At 46.4% G+C, this 21,021-nt stretch overlaps 1 protein-coding gene across 1 annotated transcript in view; it reads right to left on the minus strand.

Annotated features, from left to right (window-relative positions):
• The window catches only part of prkd2 (protein kinase D2), a 37,453-nt gene extending 18,028 nt beyond the window's left edge, over positions 1-19,425 (minus strand). Inside the window, exon 1 of the mRNA XM_036536358.1 lies at positions 19,085-19,425. Coding sequence (XP_036392251.1) covers positions 19,085-19,408 — 324 coding nt within the window. The 5' untranslated portion in view covers positions 19,409-19,425. The remainder of the gene's footprint in view (positions 1-19,084) is intronic.
• Between the last annotated feature and the right edge of the window lie 1,596 nt (positions 19,426-21,021).

The raw sequence follows: 21,021 nt of genomic DNA on the forward strand, positions 1-21,021 counted from the left end.
AAGAATGGAGCCTAACTGGTGAGTTTTTGTTCTTTAGATGTTTGTTGATGGTGCTGAGAAAGAATAATTTTGCATTGTCCACTCATCTTGAGGCGCAATAAACAAATTGGAGTAGGTCAAGTCCTATGCCAGCCACTGACATAGAGATTTTATCAATTTTTCAAATAGGTTCATGATCAGAGATGTTAATGCTACAGATCTATAATCACTAAGGGTTCAGGTTTTATCTATCATTGGACCAGGAATGACTAAAGATTTGTTCATGAAAGCCACCATTGTCACAGTGCATTTCCATACCAGAATTGTGTAGCACATGTGATTTCAGGGCTGGGTGCTTTGGTTCACCTGCAAAGCTACTGAGGGATTCCTATCCTGGCACAGTACAAATTACCAGGCAAGATAAAAGAAATCACTCCAAAGTGGACGACTGCATGGAATGGAAAAATCTGTGTGGCAACATTGTGGGCACTGCTGACTATAACAGAATGTGATCTTTTGTCAATGTGGGTTTTATTTGTTTATACGCAGCCTTGGGGAGGGCATGTTACTCTCATAAAATGAGCTCCAACCCGCCCTCACCCAACAAATCTCCCACCGAGACCCTTTCACTTTTCACATATCAACTAAACTTGATTACATTTCAAGCAAAGCACAGTAAGCACAGCTCTGTCCAACTACAGCCTTACCAGTTCTGTCAAATCACAACAGCAGTGCCCCTCCTCCAGCTGGCATTGTGACCAATCCCTTAGCATTCAGTGTCAATGACCAGATGTGCTTGTTCTGACACCTGAAAACCACATGTGGCTTGAATGGGGGTTCCCAAAAGACACGTAATGTTCTCTCAATGTACCAGGCAACAGTGGTCTAAACAGATTTTTCTATGCTTTTCTCAGGGTCCATATGCTCTTCATTCTCTGTGTTGTAATATATGTTGTGTGTTTTTTCTTGAACCCAGCACAATGTGGTCGAAGTGCAAGTGGCAGTGTAGAGTGGCGGGTAGGGCACAGGGTTTAATATTGAGGGGGGGCACTTCACCTGAACAGCTCCAACAAAAGTATGTTAAAGGATGATATTAAATAGAAGGCTGCCCAACACAAACACCACAGCGCAAAGCAACGCATCGCTGAGCCTCTTCTGATTCAAACATCCTGTTATGATTCAGAGGGACAACAGGAGCATCTGGCACCTGTCCTATGGTGAACGCCAACACAGTCTGCGAAGCCGGTCCGCACGAGAGGCCGCGTGTACACGCCCAACCCTGCCGGGCCCACCCGCAGCCAGCAAAAACACACGGCTCATTTATGTGTGCATATATTGTGAGTTATACAAATATTATTTTAGAGCATTTATGACCATATACACAGCATGTTACACAAATAAAACCAACCACCATTTCCAGATTACTGTACCTGCCAATCTGCAGTGCGGCCCCTCAAGCCAAGGAGCTAATGATAAACATGAGATAGTCCCAGCACAGCAACCCTCCTGACAAATCTGTCCAATCACAGGCCTGCACTGCCCAGACTCCCCTGTGCAGCATGGTCCCTTTGCAAGCACACACTAAGGCAGCAGGTGTAGCCCAACTCAGTCTCAAAGCACTGACCCTGGACCAGTAGTTCAGAAAAAATGGATGGGGTATGCTGATGGGGGTGCCTGGTGTGAAACAGGACCAAGACTACAACATCAGAATAAGGCACCTCGGCTATGTAGGCAAGAGCAGGTATGGCCGTGGACAGGGAGCCCCCCTTTCGACCCCCTGCCTTTGTTCTGTCCTCCTTTCTCTCTTCTTATTCCAGAATGAAGGGCATCAGCAAAGGAAAGAAATGGCCTCCCCAGTCACATAGTAAGATCTCTTGGCATCTTGACAGACCTGTTGCTTCATCTCTGAAAGTCCATTAAAAACAAACCCCAGAAAAATCGAGTCAAGATTCAGTCTTTTAGATTTCACAACGCTAAAACCCCAACATTACAGCAATGTCACAAGAGTAATGCATGTAGTACGAGTGTGTGGGCCGAAACATCTCCAGCTCTGACTGGTGCATTGCAGAGCATGGCACAAGCTAACACCCTCAGCTCCCACTGTAATGTTGTAGCGACATTGTGGAAACACGGATTAAACCCTGGACGTCACGCATCAGCCAGGATCCTCCCGGAGGCACGGCCGGCAAGCAGACACGGGCTCGGTTTCCACAGCAAGGCCAGGGCCAGTGAGCTGTGGAGGACATGAATGATTTACGCGTGCACAGTGCCCCACATCCACACAGACAATGAGGCCTTTCACTCCCCAACCCCCTCCAACCCACCGCTCTCTTCTGCACTGCTCATTTAGAAGGAATGCAGGTCGCCATCCTATCACAGAGCGGGGAAAGTCAGCCAGCACAAAATACGGCACAGACTCACATCTCACACACGAACAGATGCACACATACAGACAACTTAGGTCTGTCTCACTTATACACATACATAAACCTGAAAACCTCACGCAAAAACCATTTGTTATTCTCACCGTCTGTTATAAATACTCATGTTCTGTATAAGTCTCTCCCACCTCTCACACATACACTCCCTCAGGCTTGGTTTGATAGATTTGTAACTGCAATCTACTCGCACATACATATCCACACCCACCCACACACACCTTAGGCCTGGAGTGCAGTCCATTGACACACAGGAACACTGCTCTGGGCTGCCAGAGAGTGCGCTCCAAGGAGGCAAAACGTGTTTCCATGTTCTTTTGTTTTTTGTTGTTGTTTTTTTTTTTTCAGGGATATCACCTGACCACCCCATCATGTGACTGTCTGACTGCGCCTGCTTACACCTTAAGCTAAGCAGTTTCAAAGTCTGAGCACACATGCCCTAATTAAACCGAAATGACAGCACAAACACTGTGACCTAGTTCTTTGGCTCGCTGATATTTATTGGTTTCAAAGTGTTCTTTCCTCACAGATTTTGGCTTTGATAGATTCTTGTATCCACCTGGTATGGGGCCGTGTTTGAACAGGGAGCGCAGCATGATGTTACGGGGGGCTCAGGGCAGTCGTTAATGCCAATTAATTGGTTAACTTCGCCCTCGTTAGCACTGGGCCTCGAGCGTGGAAGGGCCCGCCGTGCGAACAATGGCCCGTCTGTCGCCGGAGAGCTGCGACACGAGGCGAAGCGCAGACGTCCGCTTCCCGGCCCCCGGCAGCCGCATCTGCGCATCTGCGAGACACAGCAGACGCTGACTGAGATCAAAGCGCAGCACGGGCGATGAAACAGAGATGTGAGAGAGAGAGCGAGAGAGAGAGAGAGACAGACACATGCTCAAGGTCTTCCTCATCTGCTCCACTTCCTCTGAGAGATTCTGCACGGCCTGTGCGGTTTTATTTCAAAGGAGCACACAGTGTGAATGACCTTTCTCAGGGGCGACGGACCAGCGTCCTCTGTGGGCTTCAAACCCGCGCCCCTACAGCCCCACAAGCCAGCCCTCTTACTGCTACATAACACGCTGCCTACGCTGAAAACAGTAAAGTTTACGCAGTGAGCAGTGAGGACCACAGGTGGCGTCTAAACCTACCCATAATCTGGATCATTGTATCACTGTTTGACACCATGCAAACACTGTTATTTATTGTCGTGTTGCTTTTATAGATCATTGCTATGTTTGGCATTTACGATGTAGGCATGTCACTCCTAGGGTAATTGTTAGGCAATATGTTTTTATGGATTTATATTAGCACTGTTGTCTGGCGTGATGTTTATTTAATGTTTGAAGCCATCTTAGCTTTGTACGCTGCTCTGGAAAATTACATCTGCCAAATAAATAAGCACAAAATAATAATGTACGCAATCTCATCCAGGCAGCCCTAGGGAAGACACAGGTGTATAGTGTAAACAAGTAAATATTTGCTTGTGATGCAATCTGAATGTAGATAGTTGAAACTATAAGCAGTGTAAATGGCCTGGATAGGAGTGGGCGCAAAGTAATCAGATCGCATTACCACCACCTTAGCTCCCGGGGTGATGTCATCCCTTTGACACACTGAGACACTGCACCTGTCCACAGGCTTTGCTGAACCCGTGATCAGCTGATGTGCTTTCTTCCCCACCTACTCCCTTTCATGAACAGCATAGACAGGGAGTCCCTGCCCACTGGCCTTGGATCAGTTTCTAATTCTTCCTAAATAAGTGATTGGGGTCAGGATTAAGGCTGGTTTAGCTGATCCTAAAATCAGTGATTGGGGACAAGCTGTGCTCATAGAGTTATAAAACAAAGGGGAGGGAATTAAGAAGTTACCAATCAGAAGAGCTTCTGTTGCCATGCTGGGTGACTAACCGCAGCTGAGTGATTTACAGAAGTGACAGGAACGATGATTCTGTAGAAAGAAGCAGAGACCCGTGCGAATGCAGGGCTTGAGATAAGAAATGTCACAGTTTTAGTTCAGACTATCTCATGTAAACATGAAGATGGAAGTACAGATATGCCGGGAATAACCCCTGAGTCACATATTACCCTAGGTTTCTCTCAGAAGTAAACCCAAATATAGGCAAGTCACTTCAAACCAAACACTTCCCCTAGTTACAATTAGACAAACATTGTAAATGCTGGTGAAAATGATAGACTTTACCCACAAACATCTTGAATGCACCCATGTTCAATTAATTTAATGTTGAAGTCAAATACACGTAAATGTAAGTATATCTCCATTACCCCCACATCTGTCTGCACAGACATGAGGATATTTTTTTACAGTTTGATGCTGTTAATAATAATTATCTAAGGAGAGCCTCATCAAAATTATTTCACATTTCTTGTTCCCATCTGACTTGCTTCTCGCATTATCAGTGTTTTGCAGAGCATGAACTCTCTGAGTTTCATGCCTAAACAGCACATAGGTTTCCCCTCTGTGCAATTTTACTCGTCTCTTTATCAGAAAGTGCAGAAAAGCGAGACGGTCCTGTGTCTTGTGCAAACAACCCCTTTCCAGAAGGTTAATTGAAACACCTGCACGGTGCAAAAAAGCAGCTCCTGTTTGACAGGGACGGGCCAGCAGGTCTTTAATGAGGCGTTGCCTAGGAGACCTCAGAAGGGAGCTGAAGTATGCCACCCCATCGGCTACACGAAGGTTAGAGGACGTCAGCGCACGGACCTCATTAGCACCTAACAACGGCAGGGCCGACTGCAGGGAATTCTGGGGCCTTTGTGTGCCTGAGTGATGGAACGAGTGCATTATCCCATCCCTCTGTTTATAATTCGATGAGGTCACAGTGACGGAGGAGAAGAGAGTGTCAGGAATGCAGGCTATTCCCCCACCTCTTCTGACCTCAATCTGAGGCAGCAAAAAGACCATCAGAGTGTCTGCACAAGTGGAATGTTGTCAACAGCTCCTATGACATCACAGCGTTCAGACATATATAGAGAGAGAGAAAAGCCACTACCCCCTCCTGCTTGGAACCAACAGAGATATGGGGGAATTCAAAGTTCTCGGTAGTGTGCATTGTGCAAGCTCAGGGCTTTGGCTTGGAGTTCTGCTAAGTTGAGCACCGGTGGCCTTTCCCACTCGTTGCACGGGCGTGTCTGCCACCACAATGGACGAGCTGGTAAACATGTTGCCTTGCGGAACGGACTCACTCCCTGGCCCAGCTGGTTTTCCAAGTTCACAGAGTGCTGACAGGGCTCAGTTGTTCCATCTGCAGACTGGAACACTTCTCACCCTCCTCATCCAAAACATGATTAACAGTTATAAGCCTTATGCGGGGAAAGATGGGGCACTCGGTTCAGAGAACCTGACCTCTGAATGCTGAGCCAGGGGGTTGTTGGTCTAAATCCAGGGTAGGACTGTTGTTGTATCCTTAAGTAAGGCTGTTCACCTGGCAGTTCAAAATCCATCTACATTAAATGGGCCACAGAAAAAGCATCCACCAGGCAGACAAAAAAACAAGAATTAAGACGCATGGCTGGCCGTTAACAAGGGCGGTGTTTGTACAGCACTGCAAGTCTGTATTGAGTGTTGCATCAGCTACAATAACAGAGCTCTGGGCTTCCCGTTTGGCTCTTAGAGTCAGAAAGGAAGACCACAGGAGAGCTTAGGGAATTGCGAGGTGACGGGAAGTTTGTGTGGAAAGATGGAAAAGAGAGGCACACAATGGCCGCCCAAGTGTCATCGCACCTGCTGGCCGGAGCTTTAACAGCACGCCAGCTCCTACTCCTTCTGCTCTTCACATCAGCAGTTTCACTTGGGGTTTGGTCTCTGTCTTCCTGTTTGTGTCTGTGAGGGTACAAATTCGCTCTGAGCGCACAGACGGCGTCTGCTACAGCGAAGACTCTGCGCTGCCTCTGCAGTTTCATTCAAGGGACTGAGAACTTGGGGTAAAAATAGATACTCTCCCGGTTGTATTGCAACATGCACAAAGTCACTGACCCAAGCCTCTGCCTCTGGCATTCCTGCACAACTCACACTCTGCTGTCTCAGACTGAAATGTCATTTGATGATTCCCATGTCACTGTGCAGAGTTAACATAAAGCAGGGCTTCTGTAGCAACCCTGGTTGTCGACCCAAGTCCAGCCCATCGTGCAAATTGTTGTTAGAATCCTTCATGGGCTTTCAATATACTTACAATGCATCTTCAATAAAAGAGCTTTCTTCTGCTTTTAAAAAAATAGTTCAATAATTCATAGAACAAACTTCATTTTAAAAATGTCATTGTTGAAACCTTGCAGGCCAAATAGATTTAGGCCTCTGTAGAACATTATGAGGGATACAAGGATTTGCCACTACTTTTTAATAAAAAGTGGAACAAAGTTAATTTTCAGCAACAAGTTCCTTTTCAGGAGTGAGAAATATTGCATTGGCAAAGATGGCTGAGGTTCAGTACTGATATGAAAATTTCCCCCAAAGAAAGTCTTCAGTCAGACACACAATACTAAGCACAGACAAGAGAAATGGGCCTACAAGTGTATTCAGAAAATACCGGCCATAAAAATGGATAATACGTAATGTGATGTAAACAGACAGAAGAAGATAACAATAGTTCAGATGGTGTCGGCCCTTTGTGTTTCTCCTGAGTCAGGCCATTATTATCAGGATCAGAGAGGAGAACAGGCCCATCACCTGCTCTGCATCATGGGAATGGTAAGAACAGTCAAATTCCCACTCATTTACAAGCCTTCTGAATACCAGCACCCGCACTAGAAGGACGGTGTGGAGGAGGGAGCTGACAGAACACACACACACACACACACACTCACACACACACACAGTCACACACTCACTCTTGCACACTCATTCACACACACACGCACGCACACACGCACACGCACGCACGCACACACACACACACACACGCGCACACACACACACGCACACACACACACACACACACACACACACACACACACACACATACACACACACACACACACACACACACACGCGCACACACACACACACGCACACACACACACACACACGCGCACACACACACACACACACACACACGCACACACACACACACACACACACACACACACACACACACGCACACACACACACACACACACACATACTCTCACTCTTTCTCTCTCTCTCTCTCTCTCTCCTCACAAATACACACAAAGATAAACACAAGATCCTAACAAGCATATATGTCTATATATATATACAGACACAAACATGTGTCTTTCTTTCTTTCTTTATTTCTTTCTTTACCTCTCTCTGTCTGACACACACATGTACATAAATAAACAAAAAGATCACAAAAGCATCTACATCTACAAGTACACATACCCACAAATACCTTCCTAATCTGTTGAAACTCCTAATGCTGTCTTTACACAGATGTCTAAGGCACACAGGTAAGGTAAACACAGATCAATCTCTCATTACACAAGAGCAGTGATGTGAGTGCATTCTAAATGAAAAGAGCTGTCCTGGGATCAGCAGGTCATGCCATGGCAATTGCAGATCAGGAGACCCTAGTGCCAAGAGATACAATGCAGGTTCAGTGTAAGACTCCTCTCATCTTCCTGTCTTCATATGAAATGCCAACAGGGTCAGGCCCATACCGTCCCACAGTAAATGGGTTAATGCACAAATTTTCCAAAGGAAACCTAACCTCTGTAGCAGATCCTTGTTTACATAGTGTCTGTAACCAGCAGTCTGCGAGCTGACGGCAGAGGGGAGCGGACAGCACCTCACAGGATGGTTAATCGGTTAATCAGTTCTTAGCGGTATGCAGTACTGGCTCAGCAGCTACAGACCACATGCAAAACATGCGTTCAGTGTTTCTTCAATTTACTGCCGAGCCTCAGTGCACAGAGAGCCTTTCCATTTATGATAACCTCACCAACGAGCAGGATGACAAAAAACCTATTTCTATATTGAAGTTTTAGGTTCTGCAAAAAAAAAATCACACTCTGTGCAAACACCTTACCCACACAGACTTGCAATTTTGTTTTTAACCCTTGAATTTACTCCTGTTGAGGTGCTAAGTCGACATACTGCCCTCTGCACTCAATTTCACTTCACCTCAACAGCAAAGTGGCACAGGTAGCTGGGTTAAGGAGCTGAGTTGGTAAGCAGGAGGTTGCCAGTTTGATTCCCAGGCAGCGCAGTTGTACCCTTCAGCAAGGTGCTTAACCTGACGGGCTTCAGTGAACGCCTGGCTGTGTGAAGGAGTATACATCAAATGCAAGCTATGTAATTCAGCCTGTATCAGGGTTCCTGTGAAGGAAATAAATAACAATTCAGTCTGGAACCCAATTGGAGAAGCGGAGCCAGGGAAACAGGGCTCCGTGACACAAGCGCCAACTGTGCTGAGCTTGGCCCCAGACTGTGGGCTAGACAAAGCAGCCCTTTTTGTTTGGGGCCAGTAACTTGAGAGATGAAGCCGGGACCTGATGAGAAAGTAATGAAGGGAATAAATAAACACTGTTCTGGGCTCAAGCGGGCTTTTGTTTAGGGCCCAGAGCGTGGTTCTGGAACGACGGGGGCAGGTAAGCTGATAGGAACACGTGAGTGACACCAGGGCGTCCGTGTGGGGGCCAGTCACTTAGTCCATGAACAAAATGTGGGAGAGAAAGATAGAGAGAGAGAGAGAGAGAGAGACAGGGGGAGAGAGAGAAGGAGGGAGGGGCAGGGCGGCTTGAGTTTAGCACTATATACAAGTGACAAGAGCGGTGGCTTCAGGAACTTCCTGATGGGTGGACCTACTATGAGCTGTAAATCACTGACTGTTGCGAGCCAATCAAAAGACACAGCTCTCCACAGCAAAACATAATGAGTCACATCTGTGAGTCACTAATGACACATGACAGCTCTTCCCATTCTGAGGCCCATGAAGTCTCACTCTCCCATCACCGTTTCCCTGGTCAAGCATTGGTCAAGTGTTGCATGTTGATGATTGTTTATGAGACTATTTCCTCGTCTTAATGAAAATATATTTTAAAAATTTGCCACAAAGAAATGTATGCACACATTCCAAGAAATAGGCATGTACACAAATATTATCTGGCACTTATTTTTTACACAAGTAAAGCTATGTTTTGTGCTTTAACATTGTAAGATTATTTACTCGGAAATTACTGGAAGAAGCATCTGAGGCCACACATAACTGAGCCTTGACGAATTTCTATTACTCCCCGTCTCCTTGTCTCCTCTCCTCCCATCATTCTCTTCCCCCTTTTCACATTCTCTCCACTCTTACTCTCCCTCACTCCCCCTGTCTCCCCCTGTCTTCAAGAGCTTAAAAGCCTTATTGCTGAGCAGAGAGGCAGGGTTCATCGATGCTTCAGCCCATCGCGGAGGTCTGGCAGTGAGTCATTTTGAAATGAGAATGTTGGGGTTTCACACCACAGGGTGTGGCACTGCACACCTCTCTCTCCTTCTGGTGTGTCTGGCTTCTCTGGGCCTGCCCGCTCGAGGCTCCGCCGCCTTCATCTCGGCCCTGAGCTCATGTGTTTATCTAGCGAGGTGGAGTTCCTGCCGCCCCGGCTGCACACTTCCCTCCAGAAACACAGGAGCTGCAGGAGCCCCCCTGTAACGGGGGCCCGCTCGCCCACGCTGTTTCCCGAACTCGTGCCCAGCCCTCCGCTGGAACACCGTCCTCTCCTCTCTCACCCCCCTCTCTTTCTACAGCTATCACAGCGAGTTATTATTCATGGGCATGTTATTTACCCAAGCATTTGAACATCTGAAAAGTCTAAATCCTTGCTGGCTCATTCCTTAGGACTTTGTTTATTTCCTGTTCCTCCAGTATTCATACACATTAAACAGCATTAGTAGGAAGTCATTTTCTTTCACAGACTTTGAAAAAAATGAATGTAATGTAACATTATGTAATGTAATGAATTCACATAACACTTACTGGATCTGGAAAAAACTAGATGCCATGCATTGTTTTAGCCAGTCATGGTTTGATTTCTTGATTTGCACCTTCTGGTCACTAAGAAGGTTGCTATGTAAGTAATGTCAAACTCTGGAGCTGAACAAGGAAAGCTGGTCATAAGACTAGCCCATTCCACTACCTTGCCTGCACAAGTACAGCATTGTGTGACTAAAACTGTTTTGTGGATGACAGCCCAGCCCATGTGACCTTTTGCTTTGAATAAGTGCGCACGTGAAGATCAGGCCCTTTCATGTCATTCTGCTTCCTATTCCTCCTTCTGTCATCACTTTCTCTGTGTCCGTCCATCATCCCCCCTCACTGACGTCTACGCCAACCAAGCACTTGAGTCACGGCTCTTCCTCAATGCCACTTTACCGCTACCAATTTACATTCAATTGTATGTTTACCAATCATATATCGATCTAACCTTTGCGAGACTGCGTAAGTGTGTGTGGGGGGTGAGCATCTGGGCCTATTATACATGTCACAGGAGACAAGCAGCCAACACAGGCATCAGACAAAAAACACTCTCCAGTGTTCTCTGTCCTTTGTTGCCCCTGGCAACAAAAAGTGTCTCTGACCTCATGAAATGACACCCTCTGACACATTAGAGTAACACTGCATATAAACACTGAATGCAACTCAGAGGAGGAAAGAATAAATCATACACCGATCTGGGAGCAGAATTCAAAAGGGCACAGCAGCAGGAGAAGGGCCATACGCAGTGTGTAAACACCAGGAGAAGGTTTCCCTTTTGTTTCCAGCCCACTTTAGAGTGCACTTGATGGAAAGGGGTGAAGTCTATCCCTCAGAGCACCTAGTGAGTGCCCACCCTTCATCCACAAACCTCACCTAGTATTGAGAAAGTTCCATAGCTGCTCGCCTTGAACTATGTTTTCATGGGATTAGCACTGCACAATTGGTCATGGATTCTTACATGTAATTTGTGAAGTAGTACACCATGTTGCTACTCAGTTGGGATTACAAAACGGCCACCACTATTCTATTTAAGAGGAATTCTCCACATGGGACCATGTATGTGTTCATGTCAATGTATGCGCTGTTTGTATGTAATTAGTTATGTACTTAATTACCACAATTATAAGCCTGCCAAAGCTTTTTTTCTTCATGAAGATGCACTGAGTATATCCTTAAAAACAAAAGTACAAAAGTATATCCTTAAAAACAAAGATAAACATGAACAATGGATGTCCCAGAGTACTGTAGGTGTTCCGATGCGTAAAAGACGAACGCAAAAGCATTTCGTTGACCACATCAGTTGGGAAGTGGCGTAATGGTTATTCCCAGAACCAGTCAGACCAGTCTCGGGCGCTGCGCATGCAGGGATCCGAGTGGCTGTGACGTAACTGTCACAGGTACAGCACGGTAGCTTTAATGTACTCCCACTGACATTGTGCTCAGCACAATATTGAGGAAGTTTATTGTTACAGTGGGAACAAGAACCAACAAAGATGGCTTTTACATGGGTTATGTGGGCCATTGGATCGTGTGTTAGGACTGAATGTATGGACTGAAATGTCAGAGATGTGAATGAAGATGGGCCGTGTTAGTCCAGTTAAAAACTATAACCTCGGGGCAGGTGCTTCCAGAGACCTGCACAAATGGATGAAGGAAGAGAGAAAGCAGGCAAGTGGGATATCCTCCACAGTATTATTATTTTTCAGCTAAATCCCTTGTCCATGGAGATTTGGGGATTTGCTTCTCTTAGTTGGTCTTAGTCTCTGCACGGAGTGTTGCAATCCTGGCAGTTTGACTGTCGTGTGACTGAACCCCCAGTACCTGCTAAGCACTAGACCCGAGACAACAGACAGATAAGCAAAGCACAAGCAGCGCACACGTACAGTATTTCCTGTACTGCACGGTTAGGCACGATCGTGTCACCTTTATTCTTCAACCAGTTTTATTGTGCCCAAGCAGTTAAAGTGAAGCTCAAGAGCAAAAATTTGCTCTGCCATCCGGGTTTAAACCCACAAGTTTCGGAGACACGTGCGTGATGTTCCAAGCCTTTTTCTTGACAGAGCTCTCCGTGTCATGCTACGCCACACACAGTCACAGACCACAGTGTTAATGGTACTTCTTATATGTGTCTTTAAATGGCATCACTGACTGTGCAACCATACATGGCTAGAGAATCCAAAATAAAAAAAAAAAATTATGAAAAAAATTAGATACCTGAGCACCCATCTTAAAATAAATAATTTATGAATGAAACAAATGACTGCCATATGGTAGAAAGGTTCAATGAATCAATAGTACTATCATTATGACAGGGAGATTACTGTCAGAGGACGTAAAGCCTCAGCCAAGCTGTGCTCGCTTGACTGGACTCAGTTGGAAAAGCAGGGGATCGAATGCAAGTTGTTCTCTCAGTAATGGACCTGCAGCAGTTCTACAGTATAGAGAGCAGCCAAGGCTCATCCTGTTTCTTCGACCCGTGGGGGCTTCCTGGCTCTTTCCCTTTCCTGCTGGAGTACAGATGTGTATAACACCGGTTTGAATAGTCAAATGCAGGCATGCACCAGGGGTGATAGAGAAGCTGCCTGCATGAAACACGATCCCCCATGATGCAAACTGATTCCGCTCCCATGCAAATGAGAGCGAGGAAACGGTTCGGAGGAAGCGAGCGCACGGATACCGCTCATTACGCAAAGTTGCCATCCTTTTTGAGATGGTACAACAACTTGCTCATTGCCCAAAGGTTTGAGCCAGTTCATTGACTAGAGTTAGGATGCAAATAATCATCGCTTAAACATTGAAATAAACACTGATTTTATCTGAAAACATGTCTACTCTAGCATACAGCAGTAGTCTGAATAGCAGCCACACACATCACACACCAGCCTGAACACACATATATCTGCCTGAGTGAGGAGAGTGAGAATAATGAATCCTGATAGCTGGATCAGAGTGCTGTAATTAGGGGCAGGTCATGATTTCACCCAACAGCAAGAATCACTAACTGATTTGACAACAGCAACTTAAGCCACCTCAAACAGAATCCCATAGGGTACTACACTGTACAGTGGGCAAGAGTGGACCCACAAAACAAGCTGACAAACAAACCTAAAAAGAGATATACACAGAAAGTGAGGAATAAAATGGAGGGCTGGGCCTTTCGGATTACAGCACACTGTGCAGGAAGCTCAGACTGTGGTCTCTGAGGGACAGAGGCAGTTGAAGTTCATGGCATCAGAAAGGCTTCGGCTGCTGACACTAGTACCAGATACATACATACAGCCTGGTAAAACGATAAAAACGTCACTTGACCTAGCCTTGGGGGAAAGCTTGGGAGACAGGTTTTCAGAGTCAGTACAACTGATTGCGTTCTGCACTGGCTCACCTTGTGGACTGGGATAATGACATGTGGCCTCCCATTTCAGTTGCCCCCCAGTCTGGAGAGTATCTGTAAAATCTTCCACTTCAGTATGGTCTGTGATGAAGCTGCTGCCTATCATTGCAATGTTTTTGTCACTGTCATTTTGTCATCCTTCGAATCCTCAAATGTTCACATTCATCCCAATAGTGAATGGCAGTGGTAGCTTCGCCTCTGATATAGTAAAATTCCACTGAACCCACCAATTAAATGCTAAGCTTAATAGCGTGTGCAAGCCAGGCAACCATGTTGGATCGGACTGAACAGAATCTTTGTTACTGTCAGGAAGGGGTTCCCTGCATGTCCATTAAAGGGACCATTTTAAACAGAAATGTAGCTATTTAAGTAACTAAATAGGAATTCTACACCTATTGATGTCACAGAGCTGTATTTGGCCAGGCTGTGGACATGTAATCTAAATGAATATCAAATCATCCTGTAGTTTTTTTTTTAAATAAGAGAATGCATAGTACTGTCTGTTGCATGTTTATCAGCACCATCAAGCCACATGCACACCCACAGGGCAGTCTAATGTAGCGCTGCTGAATTCAGTTTGCAGGACATCAGAGTAGCAGGCAGGTTCCCGGGCGTGGCCCTGCGCTACAGGGGAGAAAAGGGTACAGGACGTTCCAGAGTGCTGGTGGAAACCGTGCGGGGGTTCTGGGATTTTTCATCTTCAGCTGGGGGGGGGGGGGCACCAGCAGCAGCTGCTGCGGGACACTGGTCTCGTCCCTATACCATTAGGAGGAAGCTCTCACACCCCTACACCATACTGAATCACTGACATCAAGAGGTGAAAAAATACAAGGAGGAACCTTGGAGAGGGTTCTAGAACTGTAAACACAAACACATAGTGCCGTGAAGGGGTTCTAGAAATGTAAACAAACAAGAAAGAAAACAGAAATAGGTTCTACAAATAGGTTCTAGAACCATAAACACAAACATGTGGGAATTTAAATTGGTTGTAAAAGAAGTAAAGAAAAAACAAATGTTAGAATTTAAACAGAAACAGAAAACACATGGGAATGTTCTGAGATTAAAGAAGGTTACAGAACATAAAGACACACATCCATGGGGTTTTTCCAAAGGTAAAACTGAGAGAAAAAAAAAACAAAAATCCAGGGGTAAAAGAAAAGATTTGACTGTGACTCATGAACAAAGTGGGATTTGTGAAAAGCACTCTAAAAGGAATTTTAATAACTTCATTCAAGATCAAAGAGACAAGGGACAGAGGTGGAGCCATGACAGCAGCACAACTGGGCCTGTCACTTAGCAGTGCATCTGCAATGTAAAGGACCCTCTGATTGGATGACTGAGAGAAGTAACAAACCATGGTGAAAGCAACCCAAATCCCCAGGTGGGAGTGAAATACATACAGGCCTTGAAATACATACAGAAATACATACACCTTTACAGGCTATCCGTCTGCCATCAAAACACAACCATCGTGTCACACACAGCAGCGCGGAGCATTAAACCAGGCGTCAGCTCAGCACTTTATGGGCCGAGTACTTGTCAGTCAAAGGCAAACTGCTTTAGGCCGTGGGAGGACAAGGAATGTGTGGCTGGGGGACACCTTGAGCAGTCTGAGAATAAGACAGCAGGGCTGCCAGAGGCCTCAAAGAGAATGGACCGCTAACGCTTCCCCAGCACGGGAAGAACATTACATGCTACACGAGCAAGCGTGACCGACAGTTGAGGAATAACCTGAGAGACAGGGTGCAACAGACGATAAACTTTGGATCACACATTTCTCAAACCAAGGTTCACCTGCGTGGATTCGTTTACAATAGCCACAATCGACTCACTGTGCGTTGCCCCCAAGATTTTTTGATGGACCCAGGGTTTGTCTACAAACTGACCAAATGGATTTCCACCCTGCTAAAGCTGAACTCAGCAACAAGAGAGGGGCCAGAGCAGATGACACGTTTACCTACTATGGAATATCATAGCGTTGCTTTATGCAAGGCATGTCAGTGAGCAGCTGAATCTGCAACCTACACTGGAGAGGTAGAAGACAGGAGCACCCATGTACATAAGGGGCAGGCTGGTCCCAGAGCAGACATGTGCCCAAAATGCTGCAGGAGACAGAGAAGTGCAGAGCACAAGAATGCTAAATGGAATTTTGAAGTAGAGCCTCTTTATCTGAGCCTGTGTGCTCTGTGACAGCTATTAAAGCTGTGCCTTGGCAGTGACAGCCAAACATATTCCACATACATGCACAAGCGTGGCCATACACAGGCACATCCATACAAACAGAAACTCTAACACCATGCATCTGATTTTTGTCCCTGTGCATGCCCTACTGTAAGTAAACACAGATAGCTTTATTAAAGTAAACTGAAGCCTTTCCCAGGGTGAGCATGTTCTCTGTTTGAATTGCGTGGGGCCCTTCATTATGTGACAGAAAATCCCACTGTCTCTAACCCCCGCTAAAATCAACAGGACTCAAAAACACAAGGGTGACCCTAGAGTCTGCTTATTCAAGCTCTAGCATGCTAAAACAAAGCCCCTGCAGCACCTAACGGCTTAGCAGCTAAATTGAGCTGTTTTCGTCCTTAACAAGAGCATTGAGCTTAGCGTGTTGGGTGCGGCTCACCCGTAAACAAAAGTGAAGGAACAATTGAGGGTGGGGAGACACCCTGCCCCCACCTCGCCACTCTTCCCACACCAGGAGAGGGGACCAGGATCTGGAGTCGCCCTGGGGAATGCTGGGAGAGGGAGGCACACGGTGTCCAGAGCTCCAAAAGCACAGGCAGGAAGCAGGCTTCATTTCCTCCTCCTTATCCCACAGACAATGGCCGGCTCATGCTCACCTCCAGGAGGGAGGCAGCAGGACAGGCGAATGGGGGCAATGGGGGGTGTCGGGGGGTATCTGAGGCGGGGGAAAGCCTCCTGGCACACACTGAAAGGGCTGAGAAGGGGAGTACAGTTGAAGGCATGAGCCGTGAGCCAGGCAGAGTGTGACTGCTTTTTCACTCCGGGGAAGAAACGCAATGTGCACTGCCACATAATCGTTCAAACGAATGGAAAAAGAGTTTCAATGGAACGCAGCCACTATTGAATAAGCCCTGTGTGCTGTGACTCACTGCTCTGGGGCTTGGGTGGCTGGTAAATGAGGAAAAAAAAAGAGTTTTGCCGGTGCCAAACTTGAAATCCCGGGCTAAAGAAGCTAGACAGAAAAGTTTAATTTATGGGAATTGTGTTGGCTGGTTAACAGTGTTAAACGCATAAACACAGGGCAATTATGGCCGATGCAGTCCTTCTCACAATTTACTGGACATACAGAGGTCATAAATTAACAGGAAAATTATGTGCTGGCAATGCGGTCTGTGGTTAGGGAACTACACTTGTAACCAGATGGTTACAGGTTTGAGACTGGATGGGACACTAGTGTTATACACAAAGTCCTTAAACTGGATTGAGTAAATATTGATCTATATAAACAGACAATATGTAAAATATAAACTGAGGAAGTTGCTCTGGATCTGGGTGCCTGCTAATCAACTAAATAATATATAAACACGATTACAACTGATCTTTTTTCATGTGTCACTGTTCAAGGAAGAAAAAATCTGTGTATCACTATTTTGTGTGAGATTCACATAACCAATGTTTTTGATGAAAAGGAACCAAAAACTTAAGTGATCAGTGTGGAGACTCCTGTTTGTGACTGGCCCATTTCCAGTCTCCATTTCATGCAACCCAGACAACATGCACATTAATCAAGAGAAGCAGTTGGGGGGAAAGAGTACAAGTATTAAGAGTCCCACAGACAAAAAAAGAAGAAAAAATACCAGTAATCCAAAACATTTTTCCCCACTGTTATAATTGTGTGTCCCCTTTCATAAACATTTGGGCAAAATTCCCAATGTGGTTTTCTCAATTTAGTCATCTGAGCATCCCGGGGCTGATCCCCGGCCCTCCTCCACAGCAGACATATGGCGAGTATCTTCACACGGAATGACTGTCATGTTGAGGTACAGTACCCTGTTTCCTCGTGTTCTTCCTTCTTACTGTGATGTGACCTCCATCAAAAAAACCTGGACCCTGCTCTCCATTATGAGACTTCAGTTTCTTCATATATCTTACAGACTGCTCACACACTGTGCTCTTTTCATGGATACTGCCCATTCTCTGGTGGAGAAGTATTACTTCATTGCATTCAATGTATTAATATGACAGGTACGTCAATATCAACATCCTCATTCATTCGTTAATGTTCAGACAAGTGCTACTTCAGTCTATCTATTGGGTTAATGTGTTTAATTTGTTAACCTGTTTCCCTGTTTTCCAGGAGTTTACAATTGTAAATTTATACAGAGGAGGTCTGAGAATCATTCTATTTATTTCCATATTGGGTGAGTTTTTAAAGTTTTGGTTTAATTTTCCTTTGGGAAACGCTCAATATGAAGCAATTTGCCACAATCTGACTGTAAATGGCCCTACACCACATTTTGATCTGACTGACTTTTTGTTTCCACTCCCCCCCCCCACCACCACCACCCCATTCCAATGAAAAGTACTCTAAAATCCTTAGAAGGAGGGTGCTTCATGAATGTTTAAACCATTATCATTGTCAGACTACTAATCTTGCCTACTCTTCCTTCATTGAGACCACTTGATTGTGCAAGCTAACAGATAAGACAACCGCCAGTTTGGCTGGGCTCCCTCTCGTGAAGCAGAGATTGAGACGCCTTCTTAGACTCATCTGAGTTTCTGACGCAGCAGACGCTGAACTCGCTTTGTGCCGGGGGGTTAATTCCTCACACTTGTTCACCCTAAACAACGCGGCCTGCTCTGTGTAAACACAGTGCTCCTCCTCACGGTGGGTCCGCCAGCTGTTTGCAGACAGTGGTGAGGGGTAGCCTTCAGGCAGAGCGAAGAGACTTAACAGGGCATGCATCTACAGCGGTGGAATGAAATACCCCAGCCCCCACACCCTCCAAACGCACGCGCACACACACACACACACACACACACAAATACACAAACACACACACTGACATCGGGATGATGAATGTTCACAGCAAAAAAAAAAAAAAAAGAAAACGACTGCCTCTTGTGTGTCCTCAGAGGACCAAATGATTGCTGCTGCACTCAAAACAAAACAAGGTAGGCAGTTCAGCATCCCTCTGCTAGACACAGGTTACATGGCAAACACCCTCACTTCCATATTAGGTGGTGGTATTAGGAACCCTCTCACTGTTATGCCAGTACAGTACAGTTATGGTCACACACACAGCACTACCAGCTATTGACCTATCGGACCTCTGTGCCCTAGCACAGTGCAGAAAAGGTCCAGACGCTTGGGCTACTGCTCACCTTCTGGTCCACAATGGAGCAGGCGATCTGCTTGACGTAGGCCAGGTCAGCCGTGTGGGGTAGCAGCACCGACTCCCGCGTCAGCCCGATCTGGATGATGAAGGACACCCCGGCTGGGGTGGGGGGCACTGGAGACATCGCTGCGCCCCCGGGGCCCGGGGCTGTCCCGTGGTCCATGCTGTGGAATCCGGGTGGGTGTGCGGCAGCGGCGGCGGAAAGGGGGGTCCCTTGCTGCATGATCACAGACCCTGGAGGTGAGCGGCCCCCCTGGGGGAAGAAGACCTGGGCATGTCCTGTGGGCAGGCATGGGCTGGCGTTGGCCATCCTGCTTGCGTGAGGGGGGTGGGGGGGTGGGGGGGGGGGGGCGGTCGGTACTCGTCCGTAGGAGCAGGGAGGGCGTGTAGGGATGAGATGAAGCTGCTGAAAGCAGTTGCACGCACACAAACACACACCCACGCACAGGCTTGGTTCTCTCTGTCCTTCGCTGCGCCCCCCTCCGTTGGGGGTGCAAGAGACCCTCTGCTCCCCCCTCTTAGAGACCTGCACCTCCAAGTCTAATTTTCTCAAAAACCAAAAGCAGAAGAGGTGCGAGCGACTGATGACAAATGAAGAAATCCAGCCGCCCTGTTCCCCTCCTCCTGAGAAGAAGCTGAACCGTAGAGGAGAAAGTCCAAAGTCAGCCTATGGAACGGAACAAAAGGAAGGAACAAAAAAAGAAACGCAGAGAAAGAAAAGTTAACTGTCCCAGACTGCAGTCGGTACAAAATGGCCTCCTTGTGAAGCAGGAAACTGTGAGAGTGGAGGAGAGAGAGAGAGTGCCTGGTTGGGCTTGCTTTACAAGTCGTGCTCTGTTTCAGTTTCTCACTGTGTGTGTCTCTGTGTGCCTGTGTGTGCGCGCTTGTGAGAGGGTCCCTCCCTCTCCTGTCTCCACTTCTCTACTTTCTGAACTTTGCCAGACCTGAGGAGGAAGTTGGGTGATTGGCGAGCCTCTTAGCCAATGGGACAAATTGTGCATACAGCATATCCAACCTCAGTCCCACCCACCCCCTGCCCTGTCTCCACCCCACAAACTCTAACCCTCCTCCTCCCTCTCTGTCTTTGTGTGTGTCTGTGTGTGAACAATTCGTCTTGTTTATTTCCCTTTGCTTTCTTGTCCCACAGAGGGCCTGCTTTCCTTTCTCAGCCCTGAGGCAGCTGTGACAAATTCCTCTGTTTTCTCTCATTCCCTCGCCTCTGCCCAGCCTATAGACTTGTGGCTCCAATCCTCCTGCCCTCTCCTTCAGCTGGTTTGTCTCGGACCAGGTTATCAGTTGTATACTAGGGCAGTCTCATGTTTAATAGTTATTAGTGCATAACCACACCTTCTCCAAGGCAAGGTAGGGGTGTGTATGTGTGTGGTTGTAAACAGACTTTTCCTCCAAAGTACATTTTAAAACGTCAAAAACCAACACACTCCCATTAAAGTTTACGATAAAGGACAGATTATTGGCAGCAGCAAGTACACAGGGTTTGAGATTTGAACATGGTGGAAAAATTATGAGATCATTTTTAACAATTGATGTGAGGGGAATTCTTTGGGTGCAATATTAACGCTTTATACAGTCTGGATACAAAATTCTTCAGCTTCATGGTTAAGCTGAATATTCAAAATGGTTTTTAAAAGTATGTTTCATTTTGTTTCATTCGCTAAGTTTGCACTACGGCATTGCAAATTAGTAACGATACTTATAATATGCTCCTTTGATGACTGAATAAAGCCGGTGTCTACGTGCCTACCTCTGGACCCACATTCGTTAAGCAATGCGGTCGCAAAATCACAGGTAAAGTCAGCAGCTTCGGTTCAATCCGTCAACTCTTTCTCCTTCCCCTAATGGGCATCCAATAATACTTGCTTGTGCAAAGCGTTGATAAGGGGCACTGTCGCATGTAAACCAGAT

The sequence above is a fragment of the Megalops cyprinoides genome, chromosome 9 (assembly GCF_013368585.1).
Source record: "Megalops cyprinoides isolate fMegCyp1 chromosome 9, fMegCyp1.pri, whole genome shotgun sequence".
NCBI classification, from domain to species: domain Eukaryota; kingdom Metazoa; phylum Chordata; class Actinopteri; order Elopiformes; family Megalopidae; genus Megalops; species Megalops cyprinoides.